General features: G+C 45.5%; 2 protein-coding genes across 5 annotated transcripts in view; one reads left to right on the top strand and one right to left on the bottom strand.

Moving 5' to 3' along the window:
- Positions 1-22,683, bottom strand: part of RUNX1 (RUNX family transcription factor 1) — a 258,174-nt gene that overhangs the window by 75,379 nt on the left and 160,112 nt on the right. For all 4 annotated transcript variants that reach the window (XM_032276945.1, XM_032276947.1, XM_032276944.1 and 1 more), the window contains exons 4-5: positions 18,037-18,290; positions 11,740-11,896 (exon numbers count right to left, since the gene is read on the bottom strand). In XM_032276945.1, coding sequence (XP_032132836.1) covers positions 11,740-11,896; positions 18,037-18,290 — 411 coding nt within the window. The remainder of the gene's footprint in view (positions 1-11,739; positions 11,897-18,036; positions 18,291-22,683) is intronic.
- On the top strand, positions 18,286-20,993 carry LOC116550847 (translation initiation factor IF-2-like). Its single transcript, XM_032276948.1, has one exon. The coding sequence runs from the start codon at positions 19,900-19,902 to the stop codon at positions 20,854-20,856; it is 957 nt and encodes a 318-aa protein (XP_032132839.1). The 5' UTR covers positions 18,286-19,899; the 3' UTR covers positions 20,857-20,993.

Here is a 22,683-nt window from a genome sequence, read left to right as displayed (position 1 = left end):
CCATTTCGTTAGGATCAGACCAAATTCCCAGCATGGATGTTAAGGCAATCCCTGCCCCATCTCTCTCTAAGGCTCCCCGCCATCACCCCCCAATCCTCGCCACTGGAGCATCTCTCAGCTCCCAACAGGCCAGGTGCGCCTTCCTCACTCTGCTTTCTCTGCTGAGACATGATTCTTCACACCTCCACTGGGATAGTCTCCTTGTCACCTGCAGGCCTCAGGTGAATGACAAGTGGTCCAGGTAGACCCTAGAACCTTCACTAGGTTCTGCACCGCTGTGCCTTGGCTCCAGCCACAAACGCCTATCATGTGTTATCTAGTAAGAACAGGATGGCCTGCTTAATTGCCGTGTCCCTCACTAGCTCCCAAGGCTGTGGCTTTTCTCTGGCTGACCTTTGTATCTCTCCTGCTAGCCCAGTGCCTGGCACACAGTAGGTGCACAACGTATATCTGATGAATGAAATGAATGAATGAATGAAAGAAATGCCCTCAGTAAATGACCTTGGTGGGGCGGGGCAGAGGAAGAGTTCTAATAAAACAGGAATCGGTAGCATATTTCCATCACAGGGTCAGTGCCCAACAAAGATTTGTAATTACAGTATTATATGGGCATTTACTCGTGAATATTCATGGAATTCCTGCTGTCTCTCATGTACTCTCATTTTAGTAGGTCTTTAGTAGGACAAAGGAATATAAATTCCTTGCCATTGAGGAGTAGGTCTTGAAAAATAGCATCATTCCCAACTTTTCTAATTCAGAAAGACCCATGCTGCCTCTGGCCTGCTCTCTCCCCTCCTCCCTTAGGGATTCTCACTATAGAAGGAAGAACATCATCAAAAGGGGTCATAGCTCTTTTTCTTAAGTCTTGTTACACACACACCAGCTTGCTTTTATCATCCTAACATAGATGATATGAGTCATAGATGAAAGGCATTGTTTTACCTATTGTACAGATGGGGAGGCTGAGGCCAGCATATCTAAGCGAATCCTACAGGTGTCCCGCCTCTCATATTACATCATGCTACTTTCCTAAGACTCACAGAATCATCGCTATAGGTGTGTGTGTTTTCTATGTCATGATTATGAATCAAAGGAATATTAAATGGGACACATGGGTTTGGTGTAATCTAGAGTTCAGGGATTTGGCCAGAATGCAAGATGACAGCATAGTAAGAACCTTACCAAGTAACAGCTAGATTAACCAGGGATCACTTTATATGTGGCCGAAAGAGAAAAACATGCGTGGATGTTCACTTGCAATTTATGAAAATGCTGATACAACCTTAAGAATGGCTTCCAGAGGAACATCCCGGAAGTCCTCAAGTGCAGGCCAAGGCGAGCTGCCGTGGCACTGCTACAAAACCCCTTCAACTTGGGTGGAGGCAGCAGTGATCGCTCAGCAAGAATGCGACGCTGCCGGGTGCCAGCCTGCGTAGCCCAGCGACAGGACAAAGGGATTATTCTGCTTCATTATTACAGTGCAGTGTTTACTGTTAAAATACGATTGGGAATTAAAAGGGGCACATATGAATCATAAATATTTGCATGCCACTAATATTTGGACAAAAGAGTCGGAAAGGCTAAGTTGGGAGAACTTCTTTTCCCATGAAAAGCAGTGCTTCAAATTACAGTACATATTTAATTTCGCTTCTCCCATTGCTAACTGGAATCTCAGTGTCTGACGCATATAACCCTTTTGCGACCTCAGAACTGTATGGGGCCCTGAAATAGGATAAAGGTTGTGTTTTTTCCTCGGAAGCTCATCCATTTAGACAAAGAAAAAAGCAGACCCCTGGTTGTTGTTGCTTTTTGCTGTTGTTGGCTATTCATTCACAGAGTCCCCACTGTCCATCCCATGGTGTGGGTGTCACAGCAAAAATTAACAACTCCTAACCTATGTCTTGTCTCAGGTAATCCTCACTGTCCCTCTGTCTTCCCATGGACAAGGTCAAAATTGGGCTCAGACAGGTCAAGTAACTTGTTCAAGGACACAGAGCTCCCAGACAGTGGTTCTCAACCAGGGGCAATTTGCCCCTGGGGGACATTAGGCAATGGCTGTAGACACTTCTGGTTGTCACAGCTGGGGGTGGGTGGGTGCTAGTGGCCACAGGATAGAGGCCAGGGATGTTGTTAAATGTTCAACCATGCCCAGGAAAGCCCCTCACAGTGAAGCAAAACTGGCCCTAAATGTCAACAACATCCAAGTTGAAACATGGTGGAGAAGTTAGTAAAGTCCACGTACTGACCACTACGCTGCACTGCCTAACATCAAAACAGTCCTGAAAGTCATTCGTTTACGGACCCTGTGTCAGGCAGCATTTAGTCACTGATGATGCCACCTGGAGTTTTCTAGTTAAGGGCTGGATCTCTTGTTTTTGGAAAATTCCTGGGAGCCCACCTCCTCGAGCTCCTCAGCACAGCTTCATTTCCTCTCCACAGTGCTTGGGTCTCTGTTTCCACACACCTTTGCATGCTACAGCTGTTTTCAAGCTTTTTCCCCGGTGACCTTCTCTCTAGAGCACACCTATGGCAAATCGTGAGCCCTGTGCAGACCCCAGCTCAGACGCCGTCTATGAGCTCCCATTTGGATAGTTAATGTTTAATATCACAGCTTAGATGACACACAAGTGATTTCTATGTCAAATCTAGGAGCGTTGCTCTACTGTGGGGAGCTTAAAGGAAGCAGATGTATACACGGAGAAGGAAAGTTAGATGTGATGGTTTCCGTGGAGCACAAAAGCAAGCAAACAGACAAACCAACAAAGCAGACACAACCAGAGTTATTCCAGAAACTGAACCTGCAACCTCAATGTGCTGGGAACACCTAGGGGAGCTTCCCTGCGGATTTTGTTTTCAAATTACCGTCCCTGAACCTCAGTATAAAACTGAAAGAAAACTGACATGCTGGGGCAGGTGGGAGAAAGCTCTGGAGGAACCCAGCCAACTGTCTGCCGGTGGCATCTGCAAACCCATCCTGTGGGTGGCAACCCACAAACCTTGGTCCTGTCTCACCTCCTGCCATGCAATGCCTTAATTTTTATTTAAGGTATGCAGACTGAGCCATTTTGGTGTCTGAGAGTTGTCTGTCAGTGACACACAGCAGGACCTTGCTTTTATCACTTTTTTTTTTTGAGACTGAGTCTTGGTCTGTCACCTTGGCTGGAGCGCAGTGGCACAATCTTGGCTGCAACCTCTGCTTCCCTGCCTGGTTCAAGCAATTCTCCTGCCTCAGCCTCCGGAGCAGCTGGGATTACAGGTGCCCACCACCACGCCAGGCTAATTTTTGTATTTTTAGTAGAGATGGGGCTTCACCATGTTGGCCAGGCTGGTCTCAAACTCCTACTGTCAAGTGATCCTCCTGCCTCAGCCTCCTAAAGTGCTGGGATTACAGGCAAGAGCCACTGTGCCTGACCCTTTATCACTTTTTTTAATACGAGTAGACACTGTCCATTGACATCAATTTCCATTCCTAGATCAGTGGCTCTGTGGCCTCTCCACTGAGGTGTTCAGGGAAAAGCAGCGAGCCTGTGGCAGAGGGCTTTCTAGTTTCTGCAGTCCTTGTGGACTTCACCGTGTGTGACATTCATGAGTGGGCGGCTACAGTGGGGAGCCATCCTGGAGAAGCTGCCCAGCTGTGTGCACCACCCCACCTGCAGCCACTCCTCCAGCCACCACGCATCCCTCACCCAGGATGGCAGGCAGGGTCAGCAGAGCCACGGGAATGGTGCAATTCTATGCACAGAGAACATAGGTATGTTTTTCTTTTTAAAAAACTCTTAACATTCAGTGATGTTCTCTATTTCTTATCCTATAAGGAGTTTTAAACAGAAATTTGTCATAATTTTTAAAATAAGTTTTTGTTTTGTTTTGTTTTTTACATTTTGGTAAGTTTGTAGGGAGGCAGAATGTCAGAATAAAAGGGGTAAGGGAAACATTTTACAACTGTGGATGATCATGGCTAGATCATGCACAACTCGAGCTAGATCAGTTTCTCAGTCGCAGCACTACTGACAGTTGGGTCTTTGCTGGGGAGGCTGTTGGGTGCATGGTCAGATGTTTAGTAGATCCCTGGCCTCTGCTTACTAGGTGGCACTGGCACTCCCCCAAGCCAGTACGTGACCACCAAAAATATCTACAGATATCACCAAATGTCTTCTGGGGGTCAAAGTCACCCCAGTTGGGAACCACTGAGCAAAATTATCATCAACATTGATAAGCAGGGAGATAAGATACTGATAATAAACGGATAGAATAATAAAGGCAGGACATTTGTTGCAGGTACTAGAGACACGCCATTTAAAGAGGCAGCAAAGCCTTACTATGATGTGAGTTTAGACTAATTCCTTATTAATTATAGATAGATAGAAAGATAGATGATTGATACTGACTGTCCTCTATACAATAGTTTCAAATAGAATTATGGAAAAAAATCTCCCCAAACCAATGCCTTGAGCAAGCTGGACTGTTTCCACCTCTAGAGATCTGATAAGCACACAGATGATCAATTATGCTCAATTGCCCATATTCCTGTGAGTTACCTTTGTTTGCATAAGATGATTCAACTAGGGCCACATGCCACCCCAGAGTGCTGGCCAGTCCTCCTATTAACTGGACAAGCACGTCCTTGGGTTAGGTGACAGGGGAGGTGGGGTAGTTCTGCAGTTGGCTCTGCCCATATATTCTTAATGATGGTCTTAAATATCAAGGTAAAAGCCTAAATTAATCCAAGGTGAAAAATAAACAGGAAATTTACTTTCATCTTCTTTGAGAAAAACACAGTTTAAATGACTGCTAAATGAATGCTTCCTCACTAAGGAAACCAGGGGAAGCGCATTTTCAGTCTAGCAGCAGAATGGCCATGAGCCTCTCAAAAGCAGTTGCTGGGATTCTTCTATGGCCCTCAATTACCTGACACCTTCCTTGGAAAGTTCAGTGATGTCAAACGGAGTTCCTGAGTGGGATATGCTACCCATTATAGGCTAATAGGGGCTGGGCAATGTGCTGGAATCCCAGCTCAGTGCAGTGCAAACTGAATACCATCAATAGCTCTGTCTTTAACACAGACCAAAATATATCTCTGTTGAATATGGAACTCACAGCAGAACCAATGATGGAGCGTAAGCGCTGCCTGAAGTCCATGAATGCGTATTTATAAATACCAGCGTTGAAGTGCTGTAATCCGTCCCCATGCCCTGCCAGGGAGCCGACAAAATGAGCACAGGTAAAAGTATTCATAGGCAGCTCATTCAATCCACACTGCTCCTTATTAATCTCCATTAATTGCTTTATTTGGGCTTTAGAAGAGAAGATGTTATTAGCATGAATTTAGGTCCTCAAAGATAATTTGGCCCAAGAAGTCTCTCAATGGAAGTATGGACATTTTCTCTCTCTTTCTCCCTTTCTCTCTCTCTCTCTCTCATACACACACACACACACACACACACACACACACACACTCCACTGGCTAAGAATCCAGCGGAGCCTTCGAAACCACACACCCTCTCCACATTGATAGTACATGGTTATTCATAAACATCTCCTTACTGATCTGAACTTGTTTCATAATTATTGACTGAAAGTATACAGCCATAAGACAGTACACCAGCCACACGCTTGGCCTCCCAGCACATTGGGAGGCCAAGTCAGGTGGATCCCCTGAGGTCAGGAGTCCAAGACCAGCCTGGCCAACGTGGTGAAACTCCATCTCTACTGAAAATACAAAATTATCTGGATGTAGTGGCAGGCACCTGTAATTCCAGCTACTTAGGAGGCCAAGGTAGGAGAATCACTTGAACCCGGAGGGGAGGTTGCAGTGAGCTGAGATAGTGCGACTGTACTCCAGCCTGGGCAACAAGAGCAAAACTCCATCTCAAAAAAAAAAAAAAAAAAAAAAAAAAAAAGACAGTATACCATCTCTCCTTGTCAACAAGTAATTTTTCCTGAAAAATAAAAAAAAAACAAAAACCAGAAACACAGAATATGTTCTTTTTAGCCAGCCTTCTCCACCCTCTCTTGCCCCTTGCCAACCAGCACAAAAAAACGAAAATACAAAAGTGATTTATTAGAACCAGAGCAGGGTTGCAGCCGTTGGCTGGATCACTGTTTATGTCTATAATGCTTGTTGCTGAAACAGGAAGCTCTAAAAATCACTCAACCATTATTTCTCTTGCAGGCACTTTCTGATGGATAGTCTTCTGTCTGACCAAAAAGAAATGCCTCCACCAAACACAAGCCGGCTGGCAAGGAAGGGGTTGAGGGTGGGTGGAGAGAAGTGACGGTTTCTGCCCATCAAACTGTAAAATATTGTTCATACAAATAACCTCAATTTTAAAAAGCTGTGTGACACCATCAGCAATGCCTGGCACTTCATAAAATCAGCAAGAAAACTATGAAGGGAGCAACTGTGAAACTGTGAGTTGCAAGCACAAGCAGTTTTCAAGAAAGCTCTTCCTGCTGGTCCTTGCCATGCCTGGCCCACCCCAGGCTTTAAGCAGGGCAGGGAGCAACTTGCTTTAGGAAAGTGTTGCTACTCTTTTATTGGCAAATGTGAAACAGAATAAGAAGCCTGATCTCCAGAGATGAATTCTACATCAGACCATGGATGCAAGCTTTTGACCTGCCCATCGAAAGGCAATATCTGTCAGGGCTGGTGGAGGCTTGGTATTATCAGAGACTGGGTCTTTTTTTATCTGTATTTGCTCGCAGCGAGATCTGAAAACAGATTTCAGTATATATATTATTTTAAAGTGTAGATCAGTATATAACAGAAAAAAGTGGGAAAATGGGAGAGTTGATTTTAATGTAACTCATGTCTTTTCCTTATATTCTCTCCAGATCTGACTGCCAGCTTATATCATGGACATTATCTGTGAAACAAGTCTGGGGTGTTCAGATGATTTTTCCCTCTTCTATTATATGAATCTGTGATAGAATAGAGAAGGACTTGGACCCTACAATAATACTGTGAGTCATTCAGATCATCTCTTGGTAACAACCACTACCTAAAGCCACGTCTCTTTGTTTAGAATACCAGCACCGTTTATCCTTCCCTAAATGTACCTTCTCTTCCCCTCGGCCATAGTCTTCCGCTCACCTGAAAGGCAACCTCCCACGCTGTTCCCCAAATCATGTAAAATAACTTAAGAATGAAAATGCCTTAAGTAACTAACATTACACAAATATGCAATAACGCAGATTGTGACAGGATAAATATTATGTCTGGGAAGATATTCACAGCAACAACATACTGAAGGAATTTCATTGTATAAATGTGTTGGGAAAGGGTACTATTTTAAAAGTGGGCGAGATTAAAGCTGCCAGGGAGCTCAATGTAAACACAAATTCCGCCAAAAACTCAACCCCATCCTGACAGGCCACAGAACACTTGGCCTCACGGGGTTGGGTGTGGACACAGCAGGAGGGAAGCGACTACCCTTTCAGTGACAGAACAGGTCCCCTCCCCTTTACCAGTGATGACATGTGTGCATACCTGATGGCCGTCCAAAGGCCTGGCTAGTGGTTTCTAGGGAATCTACTTTCTTAATTATACAAACCAGACCCCGGCTATAACAAAAACACAGGTGTTACTGAAACAGCACAGGTTCAAGAAAATGTCTAGCTCATTTGTTCATCTATTTATTCATTTTCAGGTATCTACTCTGTGTGGCATAGGGCTACGCTGGCCCTCCAGGACCAAGGTAAAGTTCCAGATTCACAGATTTTGGCCTGGGGTCTGTGGGTCCCCAGAACGTCCATAAATGGATTCTGGCAGCCTAGGAACTGAAATGATATATGAAATTCTATGTGTAAGTGAACCCGTGTGTTTTTTTTATCCTTGGAAAAAGGCTTCTGAAGCGTTCTCAAAAGTATCTATGATATTCTCAAAAGATTAAAAATCATATTCTAAGAAAACCTAGAAAGAAATGTGCAGTGGACTATCTTTCCTCCCCCATTATCAATGATGCAGCTGATAATGCAGCTGGAGAAATTTCTTCTTTGGTTCTGAAATGAAATTACTAAAGCTATATTTTCTGATTGATCAGTTATTCTCTGACTGATTAAATACTCCAACAGGGATGAAGCAGTCACAGATTTCATTGCTAAAATTTCTTTTCTTTCTTTCTTTTTTTTTTGAGACAGAGTTTTGCTCTTGTTGCACGGGCTGGAGTGCAGTGGCATGTCTTCGGCTCACTGCAACCGCTGCCTCCCAGGTTCAAACGATTCCCTGCCTCAGCCTCATCCTCCTGGGTAGCTGGGATTACAGGCACCCACAACCATGTCTGGATTTTTTTTTCTATTTTTAGTAGAGATGTGGTGTCACCATGTTGGCCAAGCTGGTCTTGAACTCCTGACCTCAGGTGATCCACCCACTTCAGCCTCCCAAAGTGCTGGGATTACGGGTGTGAGCCACCACCCCTGGCCGCCAATTGCTAAAATACCTTAAATGTCTCTCAGCTGAAGCCATGATACACTTTCTTGTCATTCTAAAGGTGGCAGGTGATGTAGCACCTGCCTCAACTGCAGATGTAAACTGATGTAAGCTGCTCAGTGAATTCGTTTCACCCAAGAGAATCCCCTTCGACCCTGAACTTTGATTTTTTGGGGGTGTCATGGAGTCCCAGTCCATTTGGCTAAAATGTGAATTGTTCTAAACAACAACCTCTGTGCTCACATGACCTGTGAGTTCAGCCTGATCCTCAGAGCTCCCTAACCCTCATCTCCCAGGGAGCTGCTATCTCTTCCTCCTTTGTAAAGGAGCGGTCGATTTACATAGAGATACTGAATCAAAGGGAGACACATTCCAAGGGTGAGATACACCCTGAACCAAGATTTAAACTGCCAGGGAGAAAAAGGAGGGAATGGAAGGAAAGAGAGAAGGTTCAGGCTTCTGTGGGGCCAGTGTAGCCAGCAAGGCCGTCAAAGCCGGACAGGCAGGTTTTCCCAGTTGCGGACTGAACCCGAGGTTAGGAGCTGTGATCCTGGATGGCAGCCAGCGCCCAGATAGATCCGTTTTGTAGAACAGAGAAAAACCCTTCCATGTTCAACCTCTGGCAGTTTCTCTGAGGTTTACAATCCCCATGGACTGGCAGCTGGTAACAGAAAGAGAACTTCTTTTTCTACCTTTCATTTTGCACCACGTACAAGGCCCCTTGGAGAAACCATCAGACCGGTGGCTTTTGACAAAATTCAAAATTGGCATTGAAAGTGTGGATGAGCCAAGAGCCAGGGCCTTCTGAGCCACGGCGTGGTGTGTCCATGCCAAGGGTGTATTTTCAAGCACATTTTCAAAAACAGAAAATGAAACCATCGTCTTAAGATCACTTAATAAAATGCAATAAAACTTTTAAAGGATAAGATTCAGTGAAGAAGATTAAGACTAATTGTCAAAATTAGTGAGAATCATCTGCTCTCTTCCTAATGGGAAGCAAATTACAAAAAAAAAAAAAAAAAAAAAGAAGGAAAAAGAATCTGGCAGGCTTTGGTGTTGACACTTACACTTGAAAGAGAAAAAATCAAATTATATTTTACGACTATGGAAAGAAATTATGAGACAGAGTCAAATCAGGCCTTCAGACAGCTCATTTAGTTTTGCAGCACTGACCAGAAAAAAAAAACCATATGTATAATATATGTATATACATATAATTCAAGACCAACAATATTCACATCCATAGTAATTATGCTCAATTAGTGTTCCTATATTTTTTATTGCTTATTATCACTGGTGGGAAGGACAGCCTGTTCAAAATATTGTCCGTTTATGGCATTTCAATTAATTTTCTCATTCCAGGGTATGGGAAGACGGCCCAGCCTTGGTTGCAGCTATTTTACTTTTTGGGGTTTATGCAAACTCAAGGGCATACTGGCACGAATCCTGCAGCCAAATGCAAACACTCCACACCTTGGGGAAACAGTTCACTGTTACCCAAGTAAACACAAGCACCTATTAGTCACCCACTCAAAACAGAAATGGCCAATGAGGGATGCAAGATCAACCCTCAACACCAGAAAAGAAAGCATGCTGCTTTCAAAATCTCATTTTTTTATTATCACTGATTTACTGTGCATTGCCAGAAAGCCACTACTGAACTTCTTGTGGGAAAATGTCACTGGCATGGATCATTAAATAGTTTTAAAAACTTCTATAACCAAAACCTAACATGTAGACCTACACAGATGCATAGTATAATAATAACATATTCTCTAAAAAAGCAATTCAGTGATACTCAGCTATTGATTCCTAACAGCAGAAATCCACAAGAACTGAATTAAGAGAGTTAGCCAGGCTGATGGGCATGGACTAGGCTGAGGGGCCTTTGTCTTTTATTGGCTTCGCACCCGCTCTGCCAATTACTCATCCAAAGCCTTTAAGATGTTTTCTGAACACACATCTCTGAATCATAATGCAAATTCCATTTACTGAAAGGTGGGGACTTTTAATATAACAAGGGAACCCATTTAATGATTTATGCTTTTATATCTTATAGCATCACTCATGCTTTCAAAAAGTGGATATAATTTTCTTTGCATTACCCTATTATTAATATAGTACTATGAACATATATTTTCAATCACATATATAAATTTTTTATTTTCTCCAGCTAAGATTCTATTATGAAAATGCTCCAGATAGCTAGGATAGCAAAAATAATCACCAAAATAGTCAACACACATTTACTCCTTTCTCCTTTCTGACTAATCAAATTCCCTGAGAACTGAGATTTTCTTGTTTTTAAATGTCTTTATAAACAGTAATAATTTCTCTTACTTTAAATGTTTGGTTGGTGCTTCTATTACTGGAAGTGTTTTTATTATACTTGAAATTACTTATTTGTAAGCTTGTTCTGTACTATATTACAAAAATGAGTTAAAAAAACTATCTTGTCTCCCTCAACTTTTAGTACTTGTTGCTGTTTATAAAATATGATTTAGTTTTTAAATATACAGAAAACATAGTACTTGAAAATAATTAGAAACCAGAAAAAATTACAATATGCCAAGATTCCTGTTTCTGCTCTAATACTTTGATAATGGGTTAAAGGCAACGAAAAATAAAACCACACATAGAGCTGAACTAATGCAACAATTTCTTGGATAGTGCAGTCTCTAATATTATTAGTATCTAAAATGTTAACCAGGCCCAACCCCTCCTCCTAAATAAGGCATTCAAAAGAAATACAACAGGAAGGTCACACTGCCATCAATGGTACTAACACTATTTCTTCATGTCTTTTCCTAAAAAGGTAAGCTTGCCGGAAACCATATTTCAACATCATACACTAGAGCTCCTAAAATTATTAGAAGTGATCATTTGAAACTCTGTCACTTGTCACAGATAGCCCACAGATCATACGTCAACAGTTTCCATTAAGCAGATTTTGTATTATTATCAAAGAGAGAACCCTCGTTGTGTAATCCTAGTTTCCATTAAGGTACATTTTATATTATTTGCATTTTAAGAAAAATCTCAGGGTTTTCTTTGAAATTCACAATTCCTACTTTGCATGTTCCAAATCAGTCTTAAACCAACTCAGTAACAGAAAGCAAATAATGTAGAGTGAGATTCTGCTAAAAATATTAAACTTTAAATCAATATTTTTAAGAGCTTGACATAGCAATAAGAACGTTAAGACAGAGTTTAATGTTTCTAGGAGGTCCATCACAGAAATCACTAGAATTCTGAAATATGGGTTTTTAGCATGAAACATGTTTCAAGCATAGTTTTGACAAATAACGTACCTCTTCCACTTCGACCGACAAACCTGAGGTCATTGAATCTTGCCACTTGGTTCTTCATGGCTGCGGTAGCATTTCTCAGCTCAGCAGAGTAGTTTTCATCGTTGCCGGCCATCACAGTGACCAGGGTGCCATCTGGAACGTCCCCTAGGGCCACCACCTAAGCACCAGTCAAGAAACAAATGCAGACATCAGGAATGTTATACATACACTTTTAGGGCATTTGCGTAGTGATTATTCTAAAATTAAATATATATGTGATGATTTTTTTAGGTTGTAGAGGAATAGCAATCATAACTTAAGGAAAACAACAGAAAAGTTATAACGGGAAGACACTTTTTATTGTATTTTAGGTTGATGCAAAAGTAATTGTGGTTTTTGCATTTTTTTAATTCCAAAAACCATAATTACTTTTGCACCAAACGAATACATTATGCATAACTACATGTAAATTTTCAAATAATGACACATTTACTAACTTCACCTAATAAAGCCAGATAAGGTCATATAGCACCGTTGGAACAAGACTAACCATAGCGAAGTATCAAGGATTTTGAGTAGCTATGCTGTCTCCTGCACACAATCATCTCTTTTTAATTCCTCCCACTTGAGAAACAGAACATCCTGTGTTCGTAAATTTATAATCTAACACATCTTTTACTCACTCAGACCTCCACTGACAGACTGAACAAGGCCCAGACTTTACTTTTAGAAAACAAACAAACAAACAAAACCAAAATTTATTTCTGCTCAAATTAGATTTCATCTTGCTGACGATTCTTAAGTAATTTCAACTATCCCTCTACAGTTCATCTTTGATACCTCCTACTCACTCCTATTATCTTGAGTTTTACTAGCAATGAATTCTAGCACACAAGAAAAAAAAATCAGAAATGTATCCTTTGTTTATTACTAATTACAAAATCAACAGACCTCAGAAAGATGGGCCATTCACTTCTATGCACTCCTCTCAATTCAGGGGTGAAACTGGGTTGCATTTTTATATCTGTCAGTCCCAAGGTGTGTCAACTCATGTCCTCACAGATGCCTGAGGTTTTCTGCTAGCCCAGCTGATCTTGACCAGGAATTTCTTTAATGTAACTGAATAGGTATGAAGTCTTATCAGGGCTATTGGAGAAAACTGGTAAATAAATATTTTTTATACTCAGGTAATCAAGAAAATGAATTTCAAAGTAAAATGCTCTGAAAAGCATGACTTAAAGACACTTCACACGATAGTAACAATTGCTTGGCTATCATTCAGACCTTCTAGAAACAATTTTCGAGGTCTAGATATTTATTAGTGCTATATTTCCATTGTTTCTGTTTTTCAAAGGAGTCATGCAATTTCAAATCGAAATGCCCCAAGCTGTAATTATTCTGATCAGTTCTGACATTCTTTATGGTACTTTCTTAGTCAGTAGTGACATTTATATTAACTCATTCCAATTACATCATCATTTTTGGTTGCTGTTTTTGAATTGGTAACAGTAAAGCATTCCTTAATCTGCTGTTATTATTCCTTCTTCTGACTCCTACTTTCCCATTTTTACCTTAATAATTGCTATGTAATTTTTTTGGTAGTATGTTTTTTCTGACCTCTTTTTCTATATATAAAAAAAGACTGCTATGGACTCACTTGTATGATATCAAAGTCATGTTTCTCAAGATTCCCATCTTCGTGATCTGTCTAGCCATCACCTTTCCCTGTGGCCTCCAGATGACCATCTATTGTTTTGATTCATTAGAACTGTTTCAGTCCTGTGGTTCTAAGAAGCATGGCACAGAACATGAACTAACTCACTATGAGAGATAAACATACTTCCAACCTCAAGACTACACAAGGATAATCTAGTCTCATGGAAACAGGGAGGCATTTTCCTCTATTTTATCCAACTTGCACTGTCAAGGTCTGGGCCTTTTATCTCTTGCTTTAATCCTTTCATTCCAATTGTTAGGCATGTTTTCCATATAGGAGATTTTAAAACACTGCTATTTATTCCCCAAGTACCCTCTAATTAGCTATTTAGTTCCCATTATAAGTGTGTTTGTTGCCATTTCATTAAGAGCAGTAATACAATTCCCTTTTTGTTTTAAAAAGATATCATTGAAATAAATCTCCCTGATCAGTTATTTGGTTATTGTTACTGTTTTTTTTTGTTTTCTATTCCTGAAAAATGGGCTTGCTTTATTTTGCTCTTTTTAGTCTCTTACAACAAATTTTCTCCCGTTTTTCACTATTTTCACTTCCCTTTGTAAAGTTAGCTCACAGTGTTGAAATGTCCTTTTTGAACACATATTTTTACTTCCTCATCTTCATCTCCCTGTGGTGACCCAGGCTTCTCAATTTTAACTCAACATTCGGAAGGTACACAGGGACTGCCTCGGCTACGTGGGTTTCAAACTGAATAACTCATTGTTGGGTCTGAATCTGTAAAAAGATTAAAATAAACAAATCCCTTTTTTATAACTACAGGAATGTATTCTGAATTATCTGCCTCCTACTACTGGTTCCTCTCACAGTGCCCCACGCCTGTGCCTCTCTCATCTTTCCAATACTACCCTCATTAGTAATCTGGCAAATTCACGAGAACTTCGCCAAGTCGAAACAAACATAGGATAAAATTATCATGGAGGCTAAATAAGAAAAGATTGTCGATGTTGGAATTTAAGAATTAAAAAAATAGAAGTTTAACTCTCGCTCCTCTCTCTCTCTCTCTCTCTCTCAATAAAGCAAATCAAAGATATTTTGGCACCTACATATCATTTACTTGGCCTTGTATTGATCTCTGAGGAATTTTATTTTTTGACAGGGGCGGGTTCAGGGAAATTATTAAATCCAGGGAAATTTCATTAATAATGTATATTGCCCAGTTGTTAACAAGCATACTGAAGCTAGGTTTAAAAAGTTTTTTAAATTTAAACCTAACATGTGTGCTAATTTGATACAGGTTTTGTCATTGATGGGCAATATGGGGAGAACGAAAAAATATCTGACTTCAAACAGAAAAAAGGAACAACTGGAATGAAACGCTATAAACAATAGGTAAGGAAACACAAACATTTACATTTTAACACAGACCAAACAGGCAAGAAGGGACTTGCTGGCCAAAGATATCTCATATTTTGTTTTACTTCTCTGTTTTTAAAGTATCAGGAAGTTGGGCAAAATATCAACTCTCTTCTATACTACATGGACCTCCCAATACTGTTCTTGGCTAGTCTGTTCACAGTTCAAACTGGCATTTTAAACCAGTTCTAATTAGGTTGAAATTATAGTTACAATTCATTTACTTCAAATCCCTTAATCTTCCAGTGCTTCAAAGAAGGCTGTGGAGTGGAACATAGAATTCAGCTGAGATGACATTTAAGGCATAGCTTGGGACCGTGATCTTGCCGACAGAAATATTACTTGTTTCCTTTTTATGAAAAGAATATTACCATGAGAATCCAAGGTCTCTGAACTTCCCTGCTGCAGGCATGTTTACGTCTTTGGACTCTGGTGTACCAGGGCCTGAACAAGCTATAATACTATGGTATTACAAAATACATCCTAAGTGATCAAAACAGCTTTTTAGGCTACTTCTGTAAATACAGCAAAACACACAGCAAATGTAAGGTTTTCTTAGTAGTAAAAGCCATGTATATCTCATACTCTAAAGGTGTTCCATGGGAGGGAAGGAGTAGGAGGAGAACAGATTGGGGTCCAAAATAAGCAAGTAGGGTTATTCCAATCTATTTTAAAGAAAATTCGTAATTTTAATTCTTTCTTTAGTTTAGAAGGTTGATGTAGAGGATTTACCTCTAGAACTTCAGAAGACTCCTAAGAAGCCCTTAAATGATATTTTCATCAATATCATCAGGCCTTATCATTGTTTCATATTTGCTTCTTTTATCATGGAGAATATAATAATTATTTACTGATTTACTTCCTAGGGAGATTGCCTTCGGCTTATTTCAGATCCAAATTTTAAAATAATAATTTCTGTAGAAACTGTTTGGGATGTGGTTGGGCGGGTGGATAAATAGAGTGAAGCCAGGGACATACAGTAAATGAGCCCGTGATGTAGGCAGGTTTGGATGTTTTGCGTCTTTTATCCCTAACGTTTTATCTCTTCACATTTGCTGTCTCACTGAACATTGTGTCTACTCTTCTAGTTATGCAGAGAGCAGGTCTCCTGGAGAAAAAGTCTCTTTTTATGAGGATTGGGGTGGTGACAGATATTAATCAAATGGTCTGATTTCTCTGCTATGCTTTCCTTTCGCCCAAATGTTCTCAAGAGGCCTGCCTGAACTTTTTCAAGAGATCTATATTTTGATTTTTAGTAGCCTACAGATTATCACTCAATAAAATAAATTAATTGTTTTTAAGTGAATTGCCAAAAGTCATTTTAAAAAGGAAACTCTAGGGTTATTACGATTTCTGCTAAAAAGAATCCTGATGGCTCATAAAAACAGTATGTAAGATTTTTCATTTTCTTTTTAGAAGAAAATAAATACTTTCACGTAATGGCTTGAGACTCTGAATTGCTCCAACTCCTGAAGATTCTTTATTAATCATTTAGTGTTTTGATATATTTGAGTGTGGGTTCCCTGGCAGAGGAGGGAGTTCAGAAGAGACCCTGATTTTCCCCCAAGGGAGGCCACAAATCTCTTGGAGCCCTGGTGCATTGGGGCAACCAGGTTTAAATGGCCTTTGGTGGTTATCAGCCTGTCTTGCCTCTGCTCTTATCTGATAGTGACCCCATGACCCAACCCTGTTGGGTCCCCTCTCAATGCGGGTGCCCTAAAAATTCACCGCTGAGTGCATTTATGCAAAGGGTTAGAATGATGTAAAAGTAAAATGGTCTCCCAAACCCAAATCTAAGTAAATGAAAGGAGGGAAAGAAGAGTCAAGCAAGTCACTGCATTTCTTCTCCTCATTTCCACCCCCACTAAAAAACAAAACAAAACAAAAAACTGCTTTTGGAAAAGTGAGTGGAAAAAGAGGCAAATCTATAGACAGACACAACTGAAAATTTCGTTGTTTTATAAATCACAGCCTAAGTGTTGAAAGTGTATAAAGCTTAAAAACAACTCTAACAATACTTTCTTAAAAAGTGAATATTATTCGATGTAATAAGATCAAGACCCAGCTGAGGCCTGGAACTATAAAAAACTTAAATTAATCTCCTCTTAAAGGGGACAATTATTTAAATATATTTTTTTAAGTAGCTTATCTTTACACTTGGAACCACCTACCTTGATTAGCCCTTTAAATGAACAGGAAATGACCCGCACTGATTTTACTTAGTCGCATCTTTTTAAACCCACCAAAGACTAAACAGAATCTCCACTGCAGAAATTAAATTCCCACTGTAGGCTGTTAGGGTAGTAGGGTGGTTGTTTAGAAACGCCTGGGGTTGTTTTCATACCCCTGATGAAGGCCAAGGTTTTTAAGGGCAGCTCAAAGCTAGGGGATGATCAAGGGTGAAAAGTGAAGGGAGATCTTTGGAGCCGCCGCACTGAAGTCTCGGGCTACGCGCCTCCCCCTCCTCTAACAGGAAAGCGGCCGCTGGGACCCCCGGCTCTCCGAATACAGCCTTGTTGCCTTTCGCTGCCCGGGGCTTAATCTAGGTGAGCTGATGATAGCATTCAGAATGGCTTCGGGAAAAGAAACAGGATTCGCTACTTGCAGCCTCTGGCAGCAGAAGGCTAAAAAGCTCAGAGAACTCTTCAGAAAACTTTTGCAAACTGAACTACGCCCGCTGTGGACTTTGGACATGCTAATTCCTATAGGGCGGTTAGAGAAGGGGGGAAAAAGTCTGTGACAGTTTCTCTTGTTAGTTTCTTTTCACTGACTCGAAGGTAGAAAAGTATCAATCACTATTTTATTTCCTGATGCCTTCATCTGAGGAAGACAAAATGGTTTGGGAGTTAAGCTAGCGGTAGGGGCAGCAGTAAGTTAGTTAGCAGACTGGCTGTCCCTGCCGGGCTGGGTTACAACTTTTCCTACTTTGTATCAAAGCTAACGCCCCTGCCAGGGAGGTCCCAACCGGCCCCCAGTGGATGTATTTGGGGTCATCCTGATGTGTTCAGCCCTCCCGGGAAGGCCGCCCCAAAAAGCGGAGACGAGTCCCTCTCGAGGGGTCGCCACGGCAACACAGCATCCCCCCGCATCCCAAACTAGGAAGACGGACCCGGGGCTGCCGGGGCCAGTTTCTAGAATCCAGCCCTGCCCGCCCCGCCGCTGCCCTCGCGGATCGCCCCGGGCCTCGCCGGCCTCCGCCTGTCCTCCCACCACCCGCGCCGGGCCAGTACCTTGAAAGCGATGGGCAGGGTCTTGTTGCAGCGCCAGTGCGTAGGCAGCACGGAGCAGAGAAAGTTGGGGCTGTCGGTGCGCACCAGCTCGCCCGGGTGGTCGGCCAGCACCTCCACCATGCTGCGGTCGCCGCTCCTCAGCTTGCCGGCCAGGGCAGCGCCAGCGTCCGGGGCGCCCAGCGGCAGCGCCTCGCTCATCTTGCCTGGGCTCAGCGCGGTGGAAGGCGGCGTGAAGCGGCGGCTCGTGCTGGCATCTACGGGGATACGCATCACAACAAGCCGATTGAGTTAGGGCCCTGCAAACAGCTCCTACCAGACGGCGACGGGGGCGCGGATCTTCAGCAAGCAGCTCCCGGGAGACCAACATACAAGTTCAGAGGCCTTTATTACTGAGGGGGGAGGGGGGTACTGGTTAGGGGACCCGGGAGACTAAGTTACTAACAGTCCAGGGTGGGTTGGGGGGGGGCAGTTCTGGCTCTGCCGATCGGCCTCCGACCCAGGATGGGCTCCTAGCAACCGACCGCTTAGTGCATTAAAAAGTGGATACTATCTTCTTCGAGTCTTGCTTGCACAATTTTAAGTTCAGTCTTTGGCTGTTACAAAAGGTCCTGAAGGCAAAATTCTCATACACTTCCTAAAATATTTATGCGGAGAGTAAAACGACCAGCAAACACATTATTTGGAAGTCCCAGTAGTTAGTGCCTGTCAGCTTTCTGCAGGTGAGTTTTGTCTAAAGTCCCAACAGAACACAAGTATCTCCCATACGCAAGGCCACTTTTATCATGCAAAACTGGCTTCAGTCCTGAAAAGCAAGAGCTGCGACATTCAGAGGTCGTGCTCCTAATGTATGTGCACGTATATATAAATATATACATATGCTCTACTTCATAAAATATTTACAATACAATCTGTGGAGAATTTAAACACAACAGAAATCCATTAATGTACGCAGCAGATTTTTTTAAGTAGCCTTGAAAATCAGCTTCAGCAGTTGGAGCAGGGTTGAACTAGAAGTACTCATGTTCTCCGTTCTCTCAATGAATTCTGTCAAAATGCTCAGTGCAGAAAATTCAGCATTTCAAATATCTTCAGCTAATCTTAATAATAATAATAAAGGAAGAAGAAACAGGCCCAGTAGATGACACTCAGGGTACTACAGCTCTCCACATCTGCGAACTCGCGTTTGGGGATGTTGGCGAAGTTTGTGGCTGGTCCTGTGGTTTGGTGGGAGTTGAGCAGCCGCGGAGTCACACACACGCAAACACGCACTCTTCGGAAGTCAGCCGCTGTCTACATCAGCTGGGTGACTCAGCCTCGACTCGGGCAGCAGCGAGACGATCCTCCTCCACCTTCGCCCAGTGCCCCCCGGTTAGCTGTTCCGAGGCACGAACACCCACGAGCGCCGCGTAACCGCAGCAGGTGGAGCGGGCCTTGAGGGAGGGCTCTGCGGCGCAGATCGAAACAGACCGGGCGGCTCGGATTACACACGCACGCACACCCTGCCACGCACCCTGCCACGCACACGCAACTTCACGGCTCGCCTCGGACCACAGCGCACTTTCTCCCGCAGTTGTAAAAGGAACACAATCGGGGAAAAGTTCACAGCCAGGGAAGAAGTTGAAAACATCCAGCCAAGAAGCCAGTTAATTCAAAAGGAAGAAAGAGGGGAAAAACAAAAACAAAAAAAAACAAAAAAAGGAAGGTCCAACGCAGTCCAAGGAGAAGCAGCAGAGGTTGACTTCCTTCTGGCGTCTCTAGGAGCCCCGGGAAGAAGTGCCTGGCAGCGCAGGGTCGGGCAGCGTGGTGCCCTGGCTGGGTCCGGCCGCGGGGCGCCCGTCCCGCCCGCGCCCGCTGGCTGTATGAATGAGAGTGCCTGGAAATGAACGTGCTTTTACTGTAAGCCCGGCCGGAGGAATTCCATTCCCTCAGCTCGTTTGCATAGGGGCGGCCGGCGGCCAATCACAGGCCTTTCCGGTATCAGCCAGGGCGCGGCTCGCGGCCGCCGGCTCCTGGAATTGGCCCGCGCGCCCCCGCCGCCGCGCCGCGCGCTACTGTACGCAGCCCGGGCGGGGAGTCGGCGGCTACCCCCGCGCCCCCGCACCCACGCCCGCATCCTGGCCCCGGGCCCCGCCCGAGTGCCGACCCCTTCCCGCAGCCACACGCGGGCTTCTGCGACTTCACGAGCGGCCGCGGTCCCGAGACCTGGGAAGAGAAAGGCAGGCCCGGGCGGCCCGAGGAGGACCCGGCCCGCGCGCCGCGCCCGGAGGGGCCGGGCCCCGAGACCAGCTGCTGGCAGGCCAGCGGCCGCCGCAAGGCTCCCGAACCGGGACTGAAGCCCGCCGGCGGCCCCAGATCCTGCGCGGCGCCCAGGGCCAGGCCTCCGTTTCCCGGGTGGGGGTGAGATTCGGCCGCGGGGCCCGGGGGAGTCGCTCTGCGTTCCTACACCGCCCGGCTGGCAGCTGCGGCGAAGCGGCGCTGATTCCCTGCATGAGGCCGGACGGCGTCCGCGCGTGTCGTTTACTTTCAGCGGCTTCCCTCGGGTCGGTTTCTGTAAAGGGTGTTTGTTTTTCACCGCTGCGTTGGGCCACGGCTCGATCCCGCCGCGCGCCTCACCCTGGCTGCGTGCGCCAGCGGCCCGCGAGGAGTTTCCTAGTCAGAAAAGACCCCAAGAACGCGCGAATGGAAAGAAAGTTGAAAGCAGCCTCGCAGCGCCGGCCCCCGCAAAGGCGGGACAGCCCTCCCGGGCCCCGCGTCTCCCCTCCGGCTCCCCGGAGACGGACCCCGCTCCTCTCCCCGTCCCGCGCGCGCGAGCCGCCCTAAGTGCGGAACCCACCCCGGCTTCGCGCGCGGACGGCCGCTTCCCCCTGCCTCGGTCGCCGCGGCGCCGCGGGCATTTTCGCGGAGCTCCGAGGGCCCCGCCCCCGGCCCGGCGCGCGCGGCCAACTCCGACCCCACCCGACGGGGCTCTCTGCCCGCGGAGGCTGCTCACATCTCCACGAGTCCCCCCACCGGGGCCTCTCCTCCATCCCTGGGATGTGACCCAGAGCCCAGCTCCACCGCGGGCTTCTTTGCAGTCCCCGCGGAGCCCCTCAATTCAGCTCCCCCGCGCAGGGGTCCCCCGCCCAACCCCACGGGGCCCCTGACGCCCGCTCCTCCCTCCCCCAGGGCTGGGGTGCTGGGGCCGCTGCCACGCAGGGACTGTCCCTGGGCGGGACAGTTGTTGCCGCGGGCCGGGACGCAGGAGGGGGCCGGGGCTGGGCGGCGTGGAGGCCTATCTCGAGCGGGCTGGGGCTGCGCGGAGCTGCCGGGACGCGCCGCGGGCTCGGGAGGACGCCAGGGGGCAGCAGCCGCCCTCGCTGGAAGCCGCGCGCAGTCCCCGGTGCGCCCGGAACACCCCCGACGGCGCGGGGCTCTGCGGCCCGCCTCGTGGCCTTCGGGTCGCCCAGGAAGAACTGGAGTTCGAGGAGAAATGACAGGAAGCGGCCGCCAGAGCCCACTTGAGCTTGAACGGCCGCGACACGTCTCCGAGGTTCCAATCTGGAGTCACAGTCGTCCGGGTTGGGGAGCCTCCACTGGGACTCTCCTGGCTGTGCGGCCCAGTCGAGTCTCTTCCCGAAGCCCCTGTACCTGGGGCCTGCCTCGGCCGGCTCGGGGCTGTCGATGCTCGCGGAGCCCCGATTCTCGCGGCTAAGGCTGGCGACCCGCGGCCTCCGCCCCCTCCGGTCTCCCCCTGCTCCTTTCTCGCAGGAAAAACCCTGGGCATTGCCAGCACCCTAGTGCAGATTTGTTTCAATGGACCTGGGGTCTCAGAAAACTTCTTATTTTTTAAAATGATTTTTTAAGCCTAATTCCGGTTGTAACCAGCCCCCAGCCAAACGTCCACTTTCTAACTCTGTCCCTGGGCAGAATTCATCGTGCCCGCCAGCCTGTCCGCCCAACCGTCCGTCAGGGCCGCTGCGCCTTTGCCTGCGGGCTCGGACGCGTCCCACTCTAGAGGCAAGTTCTGGGCAAGGGGAACTTTTCGCCTGGGCTCGAATGCATTTCCCCGAGATCCCACCCAGAACTCCTGGGGCCACCCCAAGTGTATACCCTGGACCCTCGAGATGTGGGAGGAAGCACGAGGGTGTGGTGGCTCCGAAAGTGGGCTTTGACTCCAAGGGAAATAGCAGACTCGGGAGATCTGCTTCTCGGAAAGGTGCAGGGAGGCTCGTCTGGATCTTGGGCCACTTGCCTAAAACCCTAAACCCTGCGAGGGGCTGCAAGTCGGACGTGGGCTGCCGTCTCCCGGGAGGGAGTCAAGTTCCCTTTTAGAGTAAGGAAAGTTGGTCCCAGCCGGGCATGCACCGCGTTTAGCCTTCAGAGGCTGCGTCGTGGGAGCTGCTCAGCTAGGAGTTTCAACTGATTCAACCGATAAATCCCGAGTTTGAAGCCCGACAAAAAGCTGATAGCAGCCAAAGCTTTTGTGCCTTGACTCGTTGGGATTGCCGGGCATTTGGGTTTCCCTGGAGCTGCGCGGGCTGTAAGTGCGCGCTGCGGCGCGCTCTTGAAAACAAGAAACAGACGAACCACTGCCCCTCCTTACTGAGACTCTAAAATGAATTGAATAGAAAGAGGCTCGGGCTCGGGGGACAGGGAACCCCTTAGTCT

Source organism: Sapajus apella, unplaced genomic scaffold (assembly GCF_009761245.1).
Source record: "Sapajus apella isolate SASKATOON/1434 unplaced genomic scaffold, GSC_monkey_1.0 scaffold8, whole genome shotgun sequence".
NCBI classification, from domain to species: Eukaryota; Metazoa; Chordata; class Mammalia; order Primates; family Cebidae; genus Sapajus; species Sapajus apella.
Note: the sequence above shows the minus strand (reverse complement) of the source record. Positions and strands in the feature narration are given on the sequence as shown.